Consider the following 11,540-nt stretch of genomic DNA (forward strand, 5'->3'; position numbering starts at 1 on the left):
GCCGGTGTCAGACCCGGCATGCCTCACGTCAGAAACCTCTCCGGCTGGCGAAGGGCGAACACCCGGGGTCCCACCGGTGACCCTGCTCATTTCTCCTCAGCCAGGAGGCTGCACAGCAACCAGCTTTTTAGGGGGAAGGACATTAAAAGAGAGGAGGGGAGGCACAGGGAACGGGAGTGGCGGGCTCACGCCGGGCAGGCACCGCTCTCTGTGCAGGTACCATCGCCCTCACCATCTGAGGCCTGATTCTAGCCCCCAATGTCCTCTGTAACCTGGGCGAGGGCACTGGAGCCCAGATTAATTTAAAGGCCAATTCAGTTGCCTAAATTCCCTGGAGGGTGTGAGCCTTGGCTGCACTTTCATGCTACAGTTAAATCAGTTTGGCAGCTCCTGAAAGTGGCAGGACCCCTCCTGCCCCGCTCTCCCCTGCGGGGCGTTGCTGAGGTCTGTGAGAGGCATTAGCAGAGTTAAAAACCCCAGCTCCTCCAACTTCTTTGCACAAGGGGAGGATGCTCCTGTAAGTTCCGCTCAAGCTGTGCAAACGACGATTAAAGAAATAAACAGGAATGAGACAGCGAAAGGCTGGCCGTTCAGTTTTTGGCAGGCACTGTGCCTTGTATCACCTCCCCCGAGCTGATGCATTGACTTCATAGTGCTGCTGGCAGCTGGGCAGCCCCTGTGTCGGACTGTCACTGATTTCGGCTGGGGTGAGAGCGCAGATCACACAGGGGACGGATGAGCTTCCACCCCGCCATCCCTATGCCAACATCTTCAGCAGACCAACTCCCTTTGCAGCATAAGAACCACAAGAGCTGGACCCCCCCTGGATGCACTTTCCTGCTGGTGGCAGCTGGTGGGTCTCCATGGGAAGTGCCTGGCTTGCCTGCAGGCTGGAGAGTGCTCAGCATCGAGTTCATCAGCAAAAAGGGCTGGGAACTATTGAACTTGAGTACTAGCTTTTCTCTCAGCATTTCTGCCTTCTTTCATTAGCACGAGTAATAACTTCCTCCAGTCAAACAAGTCTGGTATTTAAGAAAGGCACGGAATCCTTTTTTTACATTGTCCTAACACTCAGTAGTTCTTTTGCTTTTTTCTTTCTCTGACCTGTTTTTTTTAAAAAAGAATGGAGAAAGCAGACATCAGTCACACCAACAAATCATTTTTGGATGTATGTGTTTTTCGTAATGAGCAGTACTAACTCCAGACAAACCACTCTCAGCAGAGAGCAGCAAAAGGCTAACAGCTTGAGTACAGGTCTAGGAGACCCCAAGCCCATTAATGAACTGTGTAGCCTGTCTGCTGAACTCAGAGAGCCCACAAGCAGGACTTGAGGATTTTGCAGCAGCATGAGACGACTGAGGCTGTTTTCTTTAAGTTTGTGGTTCTGCATGCTGTCAATGATGCAGATCAAGCCATCCAGATCCAGAACCTGCTGCAGAATAAATTTTGTCTTAAATCTGGAATAACCTTTGCAGCAATGCCTTGTAGTGAACGTGTCTTGGAAAACTTAAGTGATGCTGTGAATGGCTCAGCATGGACTATCATGCTATTGACAAAATTTTCTGAATGGATCTTGGTATGTGTTCCAGTCTTTCACCTCCCTTGCTCTTAACAGGATAAATTACAACTCTGTGATACCTGTGAGGCCACTGAATAACCCACTTACCAGGAGAAGACTTTTTTTTTGTTTTGCAGGCTATTAATGCACTGTAAGAGGATAGTCCTGGCTTTGCAAAACAAGTGGAGAAAATTTTCCACAAGTCTACATACAGGCAACAGTGAGAGATACAGAGGGAGGAAGGATGAAACAGAAACTAAAGCGCTTCTCATGGTGAAAAACTGTGAAGACAGACCATGTTTAGAATAAAGCAGAAGTGCTATTCCTTGCTCTTGTTTTATAAAGGAAGGGAAACCCTTCTTTTGACAAAACTAATGGTAAAGTTCTCCACCATGGCATGTTAATTAAGTACTGCTGAATGCATACTGTATATGAAGGCATGCCTGTCACTGTGTCTGCTCAGAGGTACAAGATGCTCTCAAACTGAAACCTTAGCTATGTTTGGCTTTATCATGTGGGCTGTGACAGACATGTATTGTTTTCCTTTAACAATGTACAGCTTTTCACATCTTGTAGCTGATACTGAAAAATATTAATAAAAGATGAATACTTGACATCACAATGAAATCAATGCATTATGAAAGGCACTCCATGAAATACGCTGCCACTTTGAGAAATGGGCATTTCAAAGATACTTTGTTTTTATTACATTTGGGACTTTTTTCTATAAAGAAAACATTTTCTGATGTCTTCTGTTAGTTTGAGAAACATTTTCTTGGCTCATTCTGACTAAACTTTGTTTGGCACATTCTTTAAGGGAAAACATTAGACAATGATATTGGAGAGAACAGTGTGAGAGACTGTCTTCAAGGCAAGCATTCTGAACTGAGGCTGGAAAAGGAGACCCACAGAAATTGCATCCGTTTGAATTACTTGTATTTTGTGCACTTCACATATCCCAGTTCTTAAGCATATTTGATCAGATTTAAGATAGATCTTCAGTGTTCTTTTTTCCTCCTGTACTGTACTTGATAGGACTGCTAGCTGTGATTCAGTAAGCCAGCTTGCTTTAGGTTTCACTATAGTTTTGTGTTGCTGATGTGGAGTGTAATTACTAAAACAGCATTGGAAATCTTTGCTTTTTCTGGTGGAAATTAAATTAAAACATGATAATGTATTATTTTCTGAATGACTGAACTCTGGCTATTCGAAATGTAAAGACAGTCAGCTCTGAGCAAAAAAATTTGTTCCTTGCTGAAGAGAAAAGGCAGCGAGAGGGGCTTCAGTGTCTGCATCAGCATCAATGCCATGCTTGTGGGAGGTAGCTGACATGATAGCTGTGCCATTGCTTGCATGCAGTGTGATTTTGGACACAATGTTTTGTGTTCTGCCTCTGTTGACTGTTTTGTAAATGAGGAGAATAACAGCTGTGTATCTCTGTCTCAAAACTTTAGGGCAAGAATCAGTTATGGACACATGATGTGCTTCATCCACATGCAGGCTGTACACTTGTGCTGCAGGAAAGCAAATCTGTGGAGCAAGGGGGCTGCTGGGTGTCTGCAGCCCTTGCAAAGCACTCTCAGTGCAGCCAGCCACGGTGCCTGGGATGGCAGAAAGTCCTGAGCAAAGTAGGGGGTTTCTCAGTTAATCACCCCCGGTGTCCCCAGTGCTGCAAGTGATGCCTATCGACGACAGGCATGCCTGCAGGCAGAGGCGTGCTTCTGCCTCCAGCGCTGGGGACCGGGTCACTGCAAGCGGGGGGGCCAGGCCTCGGCTCCCCTCTGCAGCCCTTGCCATGGTGGGGTGGCCGGAGCTGCCCAAGCTCCTCGAGGAGAGCCACAAGCACTGCGATCACGGGTGGAGGGTTTCGGCTGTGGGAGGCTTTCAGAGTGCTGATTCATTTAAGTGCTGCCTACAGTATTTTTAACCTTCCCCCCCCCCCCCCCCAGTGTAAATGTACTTTTTCCTGTTATGTTTTAAATGGTAAATGTCAGAGAACCTGTCTACAGCATACAGTCTATAAACCATTCCAATGAGAGGATTATGCAGAGAAGACAGAAGGAAAAGAGAATGGGAAGAAGTCTGAGAGAAACAGGAGGACACGTGGTCTGTCCTGGGCTGTTATGTAGCTAAATGCTTCCAAAAAGGGCAACCAGTTCTCAGGTTTGGACCAAACCTCAGCAACCCAGAGACTCCTGTTCTTGAGCTACTGAGCTGCTGCACTGTTGTTGCTAGTTATTTCTTCCACCTCTATAAAACCATTCCTTCCAGCTGATCCTGGGAGATACCACTTGCTTTGCTGGTGAGAAGCCCATACTTGCAGGTAATACCGTACTGTGCAGCTCTCGGGCAACGTTTGAGGGTTAAAGTCCCCAGGTCATTTACACTTTAATGTTGTTCTCTTTCAGTAGCTAGTTCAGAAAAAAAGCATCTGCTCATACTGCCGCATACTGCCTGCAAGAATCACACAGACAGCTTTCTTGTACGCTAGGTGCCTACAAATAAAAATTGCTGTCTCATTTTCATGCAGAAAAGTGTGCCTTGTCACCACTGACCACCACCCATCCCCCTGCCAGTCTTACCCGGACACTTGGTGTGCTACCCTGCCGGCTGACGACTGCCTGGCCATTAAGCAAGGGTCTGCCTGGGAGTTGCAGACTCCAGCCAGATGAAACTCCTGTTACTTGTCTTAGGCTGCATTCGCTGCTGACTGCAGCTGTGCCATACCTCTCCCGGGCAGCTGCCTTTGTGCTACAGGCAGAGTTTTCCGAGCACTGCAGCAGAATGCAGTACATAAAAGGGTACGCGGGGATACTCTGGCAAAGGGAGGAAATTTCTATCCTGTGATAAGAAAAGCCTAAGAAATGTATATGTCATCCAGCTGTGACATGCCCCTGCTCTCACACTCATGGATGCAAGTGCTGGAAAAGCAAGCTGGGTGACCCTCCCCTGTCTTTGGTATGGTAAGAAAAAAAAAAGTTCAGAAGTTTTGAGCATACTGCTGGGTGAGAAATACTGCACTACGAACTGAATATATGGAATTACATCTGCAGCTGAATTACTGCTCTCCAGGAGAAGCCGGAGCACTGTTGCCATGACTATCGCATTTGCAAGGGAGACTCTTGCCTGCATCTCCGAGCACTCTGCAGCTGGCAGCCTCTGCGCTGTCTCCTCCCTCTGGAGGTCCCAATGTCGCCTTGACACTACCTGTCCCCTCGGTGTGCTCTGTCCTGGCAGAAGTGAGCAACAGATCAGAGATGGGGAGAGACCTCTGGGGTGCTGAGCATTGTGCTGGACTTAAGTGAAAGACTCCTGGCCCTGGTGGCAGGGGGGCACAGTGGTCCACTGGTTCAACAACAGTGTTTGAAGCAGGTGCCTTATTAATGGTTGGGAATTGGACGTGCCCAAACAGACGAGGAAGGGGAGTGGTGAGGCTGAGGGCTGGGACAGCAAGGCATGACAGTGGAAAAATGCTCTCTGGCATCAGCCTCAGGCCCCTCTCCCCACAGCAGGTTAGGTGCTTGGAGATCTCTCCGTGCTTTGCTACGTTCAGCTGTTAAACAAGGACAGTGATCCTTATGTCACAGAAGGCTACATGTATTTTATTTACAAAGTCTTGTGATAGAAGGCATTGTACAACGGGAAGCAGAGCTGACACGCTTCATCTGTCTAATGGTGTATTTGCCTTTCTCTGCAATAGGTTGTGATTTTAAAGTTTCCTTTGCTCTGCCTGAAGGCCTATAAAGGCTTCTGAAAAAAATGCCGAGACTTATTAACGGGAATAAGCCATTTTCTGGGGGTTTTCTTCCTCCTAAAAGTACAATCCTATTGCAAAATTTCTGGCACTTGTCTCAGATATTTCCCAATCAACTTGGCGTGTGGAAAACGTGAAGTCTTGTGGCTGCCACCTCGCCCTGCACTGCATTCATCCCTTAGAGAAAGGGCAGGGTAAAAGCAGTAGCTTTTCCTTCTCAGAAAACCACCAATCTCATTTGGGGTAACCACTAAAAGAGGAAAAAAAAGGGAAAAAACCAAAACTGAGATAAGGCAGCTTCTCTTCAGATTTCAGTGCTGGGGATGGTTTGCCTGTGCTCTCTGGCTGACAGCCAGAGTTGGGGAGTACCCAAGGAAAGGACAGTGCCTGAGTACCCGAGGTACTAGTGGCATAAATCCAAGAGATTTATAAATCTTAAATAAGCTAAGGCAATCCATGCAGAGCAGTTTTACTAAGCTCAGTGAGGTTAGCATTAAAAGCCAAGTAAACGGTTCCAATCTGCTCTAACCGAATCTTCTGAGGTGTGCTTGCGAGAAGCCCCAGTGAAGCGTATTTTAGTAATCCAGCCTGCAGAAGAAAATGGAGTAGATGCTCATATGCTGCAGCAGTGGAACAGGCAGCCGAGATAAGGAGGGAGTTGGTGAGATGGGTATCTGTTGCAGACTTACTCAGAAATGTGAAACCCCGCTGTCAAAGGCAAGTGCTGAAGAGCTTGCGCGCTTTCCTCAGGCAGGTTGGACATCTGGAGGGGAGGATGCGGGGCAATGCCCAGGGGATGGCTGTGGCCGATGGCAGCTTCGCAAGAAGAAGAGCCACTACCGAAATGACACCAGTCTTTCTTATCAGAAAACCACCAGACAGACAGGCAGAAACACCCATGCACAAGGGAACTGAGAAACTCAGTAGCTGAGCCTTATGTCATTTAAAAAAACCCCACCAAAACTCTGCCTCCTAACCTAGAATTAAGCCAGGCTTGGAAATAGTTTTCCTGTTAGTCCATGCCCTCTGTTTGTTCAGGGTCAAGCTAGAGTCAGCAATCAGAGGCAGATTAATGGAAGAGTCCCTAGTCACAGTTTAATAGGAAGCTACTCCCAGTGATCTTTTTGCTAAGAGGTCGCACACTTGCCTCTGACCAGCTGCTTATGGAAAAGGTTAGAAGGCAGAAAATGAGAGCAGAATTCTCGAAAGCACATACGTGTGCGACTGCGTGCGTGCATACACACAACCCCTCACCACGTGGCCAGAAACCACTGGGAACTGGGATTCTTTGCTACAGACAGAATGGTTTCTGGATATATATGGCAATATAAAAGGTCACAGCTAGTCTGAACTGCTCGGTGCTTCTACACACTTCCAATGACAGTTAGAGCTGCAGATGACTAAAATGTAGGGACGCTTATAGCACTTGCAACTGAAGCCAAGGACTGAAATACCACCAGCATGCTCCCAGCCACTCAGCAGCTTCTGCAGGAGCTGCAGCACACAGCGTGTTGCAATCCAGACCGTTGCCTAGCTCTTGTACTCTGTTTTGTTTGCTCTCTGTGCTCTTGCTGGCTGGTGCTTACAGTAAATGGAGTATTTCTCTGATTACCCCCGCGTCCCCGGGCTTCTAATGACATCTATTTGAGGAAAAGTAGCTTTACCACATAGATGTTTTCTTGCAACCATTTTGGACCCCCTGGAGCCCAGGGTGGTCCCTGGCTGATCAGCTCTGTAGTTTTTCTCTGCAGTGAATTAGCAGAGGGGTCTGTACAAATGCCTGGGAGCTAAATATGCATATTCCCAAGTACCATGACTAGCCTAGTAGGTTTCATTGTAGGTGAAATGTCTGTTCTATACTTGGAAAGCAGAGGATGTTATGTATTTTTTATTCCACCCACTGTGGAAATCTTGAATTCAATAGCTAAAATTCTGTATATTTTTATCAACACTGTCGGGCGTGTCTTCTCCTTGGCCTGGGAGCAAAGAAAGGTAAATGACAGGGGGATAATACATACGGGGTAAAAAAAAAGCAGCAAAAAGAGTGTGAGCAGCCTATTCTGGAAGTTTCACATCTATAATATACCAGAATGGGTATAGCCTGCAGGACAGGAGAGGCTTCTGGTATCACAAGGGCACAACCCAAAGGTTAACAGAGCAAAGGATTAGTCAAACCAATCAATTGTAAGCAAAGTCACAGTGCATGCCCAATGTATCTTGTTAGAGGATAACACCAAGGCAGAGCAGGGTTCAACCCCAGCAAGGCCAGCAACATGAGCATGACTGGCTCTACCTAACAATGGCACAGTTAAAGTATAGTAAGCTAATTTTTAATGGTAAGCTGATCTTTGATGCATTTTTTTAACTACAGTTTAGCCAACTCTTCACTTAAAACAACTCTACTGATGAATCTGAGATTATTTTGTAAGTTCCAAATGTTGCTTTGCCAGAGAATTTTACTCTGGCAGTTGCTTTTGTTACATTTAAATTCTGCCATGTTAAATTTACAAGTTTTATTGCTCAAGATCTGTTATGCAGCCTAGGGCAGCCTCTCCCAAAATGCCAGGCTACTGTTACTGAAGAGGCAATGTATGGTCATGCACCGGCTAGCAGGAATGTCTTTGGATGTATGAATTCAGACATGCAGGTCTTTTACAATGCATGCTAGGGATTGTCAGGAGAGGAAGAAAGTTTGGTTTCAGCTGGGATAGAGTTAACTGTCTTCCTAGTAGCTGGTACCGTGCTATGTTTTGAGTTCAGTATGTGAAGAATGTTGATAACACTGATGTTTTCAGTTGTTGCTAAGCTGTGTTTAGACTAAAGTCAAGGATTTTTCAGCTTCTCATGCCCAGCCAGCAAGAAAGCTGGAGGGGCACAAGAAGTTGGCACAGGACACAGCCAGGGCAGCTGACCCAAACTGGCCAACAGGGTATTCCATACCACGTGATGTCCTATCTGGTATAGGAACTGGGGAGAGTGGGGGCAGGGGATCGTCGCTCTGGGACTCGCTGGGTGTCGGTTGGCATGTGGTGAGCAATTGCACTGCGCATCATTTGTACATTCCAATCCTTTTATTATTGCTGTTGTCATTTTATTAGTGTTATCATTATCATTATTCATTTCTTCTTTTCTGTTCTATTAAACTGTTCTTATCTCAACCCATGGGTTTTGCTTCTTTTCCCGATTTTCTTCCCCATCCCACTGGGTGGGGGGAGAGTGAGTGAGCGGCTGCGTGGTGCTTAGTTGCTAGCTGGGGTTAAACCACAACAGTCTTCTTGGAGGGAATTTCAGCTTTCACGAGCTTGGCAAATACTGACCTAAAAGCTAGGTGCACAACTGCCACTGATTTTAACAATAGAAATGTTTGAATTTCTGAAAATTGCAACCTCTGTCAATGTACTTTCAACCTCTTGAATTAGCACCAGGGGCGGTGGAGAGAGAGGAAAGGAAATTTTGCAGCTTGCATATCAAATACCAAAACAGTGAGGAAAGATGTAGGTAGACTGTTTAAAAACCCTGAACTCCCTTTACGAGGATATTTGTAAAGTTCCCTTATTTGTACCTTTTAGAAATACCCATATCACGTGGAATAGTACCTGTCTCCTGTAGTATATTTCCATTACTAAACCATTGTGTGTATTTTAGAGAAGATAATCTATAAACTATTGCCATTGTATACACGTACCTACATACACACACATGTACAAATGCATAATTTAACAGCTTATAAAATTAGTATGATTTGTACAAGTTTTTCACAAATTGTAAACAAACTGATTATCACTTTCTTCTTATTTCCCTGTTTTCGTAGTACAACTAGAGAAAATTAGTGAGCCAAAGATCATTATGAATACTGGGGGGTAAAACCCTGGCTCAGCTGACTTCACTGGAAACAAAATGTCATCCTTACACTCCAGGGTGAATAGGCAGAGACGCTTATTTCCTCTTGAGAAATGAGGTACTTCCCAGGACCTGACTTCTCTGTCTTGGTCCGTGTCCACACATGGGCTGCAGTGGGTTTCTGCTCTTGGCTGTGCGTTAAGTGCCAAAGGAGAAGGAAACCTCACAGCTTGCAGGGGTTCAGCAAACCTGCCAAAACTTTTCAGTTCCTGCAGACTCACATCTCCAGCTAGCTCGTAACCTCTCTTACAAATTTAACACCAGCCTGCACCAAGTTTGTCCGCTTACGCAACAAGTAATGAATTCAGCTCCCAGAGTTTTTTTGACAGGACAATACAAACAAAAGCTGCCAGTTAAAGAAGAAACTTTGTTGTCTGGCTTGCCCACAGTGGACTTGCATATGAAGGGCTGGGGTTTTAGACTAGAGGGTAAACATCTGGATCACTAATGTCACGTAAAGTGAGCAATCGCATTTTAGGAGACTTAGCCTAAATATGCAACTACCTCATGCATGCAATCTCCCCAACCCCAGCGCGTGTCCAAGGCCCGTGGTGCTTGCTGTCCTGAGGGAGGGAGGAATGTTTTGTGATGCAGCACACGCAGACGTTGCTCAGGCTCAGGCAGGGTGCAGGGGTGCTGCCCGTGCCTCGAGCCCTCCCCCTGGCCCAGGGGCACAGGTTTGCATCCCCTGGCCGGCTCACATGGTGCAGGGGTCTCCCACTGCCACAGAGGGTGTCGCAGCCCCTGGGCACAGACATTTCCAGGGTGGGTGTCTCTGTCAGTCCTTGCAAAGCTATTCTGCCTTGTATGAAAATGCATAAATATTCATGGGTAAGAGCGAGTGACAGTGACAGCATGAGCATCACTGCCAGCATCTGTGCCACTACTGGGGCTGCCAGAGGTGTGGGCAAGCATCAGCAGCCAGGAAGGGGCTTTACTAAGGTAAGTTGATAACAGACGACAGGAGTTTGCCATCACCATCTCCTCTCCCGGTGGTCAGGGTGCATCAGGGAAGACCTAGGATTCATGCTGTGCTTCAACAGGTATTTCAGTTTACTGAATAATTTGACCTCAGCTCACATGCTGGCAGTTGCTCACAGATGCCTTAGGCATCTCTCTGCTCAGCTCCCTGCTCCAGCTCCCACTCCTGGGAGCCTTTCTGATCTTATACGCTCTATTGCCTTCCTGACCTAACTCTCAACCAGCTCTGTGTAAGGGACTGTGTGCCAGCTTAGGTAGGACACACGGTACATACACTATGAAGAGCAGCTGGAGTGCATGTCCACCTCGCAAAATGCAACACAGAGTTTTCTGAGTTAGCTGAGGGCCTAACAGAAGTATAGTCGTGCTGGGGATACTGCCTGGCGCATGATGAAAAGTGGGATAAAAAATTCGAGGTCGTGTTAGTGTAGATATATTGCTTCTAGTGCCAAAGCTAACAACTGAGGTATGGTTGAGGTTTCTCTTTGCTGTATTGCTGTGCATAGCCTGCCTCGAGGAAAAAGAAAGCTTTGCACCATCCTCTTTTGTCCTTTGGGACACAGAGATAAAGAACTGAAGGGTTGAAACTAAACAATACAGCACTTTACAACTGTATCTCTTGCTGAAAACAGAATTTGGGTCCCAAAATATCAATGGCACTCCTGAAAACCCTCACGCTGATTCAGACCAAGCACTCCATCAAGCATTGCCTGGTGACCTGTGAGTTTTTCCTTATGGTATTACCATTTGTACACAAAATAAACATCTCTTCTTCAACCTAGAGGGTGCAACAGTAAAACACTGGTCTGTGAGACACAGTGCCACAGAGGTGTGACCCAAGCACAGAGGGGAGGACCGCTCCGCACCAAACAACAGGTGTCTGCAAGGTAGGTACCACATTAGTCCATCGTGTATGCGACAAATCCCTTCTGCTGTCTCCTGTGAGTAGCTGTGAGGACAAGAACACCCTGAGGTGAGAACTAAGGCATCACAACACACGTTTTTATTCCACTTAACACCGTTCTCCACTCACAGCTTTCAAAAACAGACAGTATATTTTGGGGAAGGAAACTGCAAAACCAATAAAGCATCAAGGCTAACTGGTCTTTTCAATGGTATGGGCTGCATTTGGGGCACCACCAAAAATCCCAGTCTGACAATAATACCCCTCTTCCCGGTGGGTATGGGGCTGTTATTCCTACACCAGCATGCGGCTACAAGAGGGGGGGAGGTAAGCCAGATGAAATTGTCCCTGACACCATGCCCCCATGTCACATTGACTGGCTATGAATGATTAAAGTTGAAACCTTAAAGAAGGAATCTGTATCTTTTGGTTTTCACGGTGCT

General features: G+C 46.5%; 1 protein-coding gene and 1 long non-coding RNA gene across 2 annotated transcripts; one reads left to right on the plus strand and one right to left on the minus strand.

Moving 5' to 3' along the window:
- Positions 1–18: 18 nt before the first annotated feature.
- Positions 19–1,782, plus strand: TICAM2 (toll like receptor adaptor molecule 2). Its single transcript, XM_030004146.1, is given in 4 exon segments — positions 19–216; positions 1,310–1,554; positions 1,556–1,679; positions 1,681–1,782. Coding segments are annotated over 4 exon segments (669 nt in total).
- Positions 1,783–5,765: 3,983 nt separating this feature from the next.
- Positions 5,766–6,240, minus strand: LOC115337318. The gene is made up of 2 exons (XR_003922087.1): positions 6,002–6,240; positions 5,766–5,900 (listed from the first exon to the last, which is right to left on the minus strand). It is a non-coding gene; the product is annotated as an uncharacterized LOC115337318 (long non-coding RNA).
- Positions 6,241–11,540: the final 5,300 nt, after the last annotated feature.

The sequence above is a fragment of the Aquila chrysaetos genome, chromosome Z (genome assembly GCF_900496995.4).
Source record: "Aquila chrysaetos chrysaetos chromosome Z, bAquChr1.4, whole genome shotgun sequence".
NCBI classification, from domain to species: Eukaryota; Metazoa; Chordata; class Aves; order Accipitriformes; family Accipitridae; genus Aquila; species Aquila chrysaetos.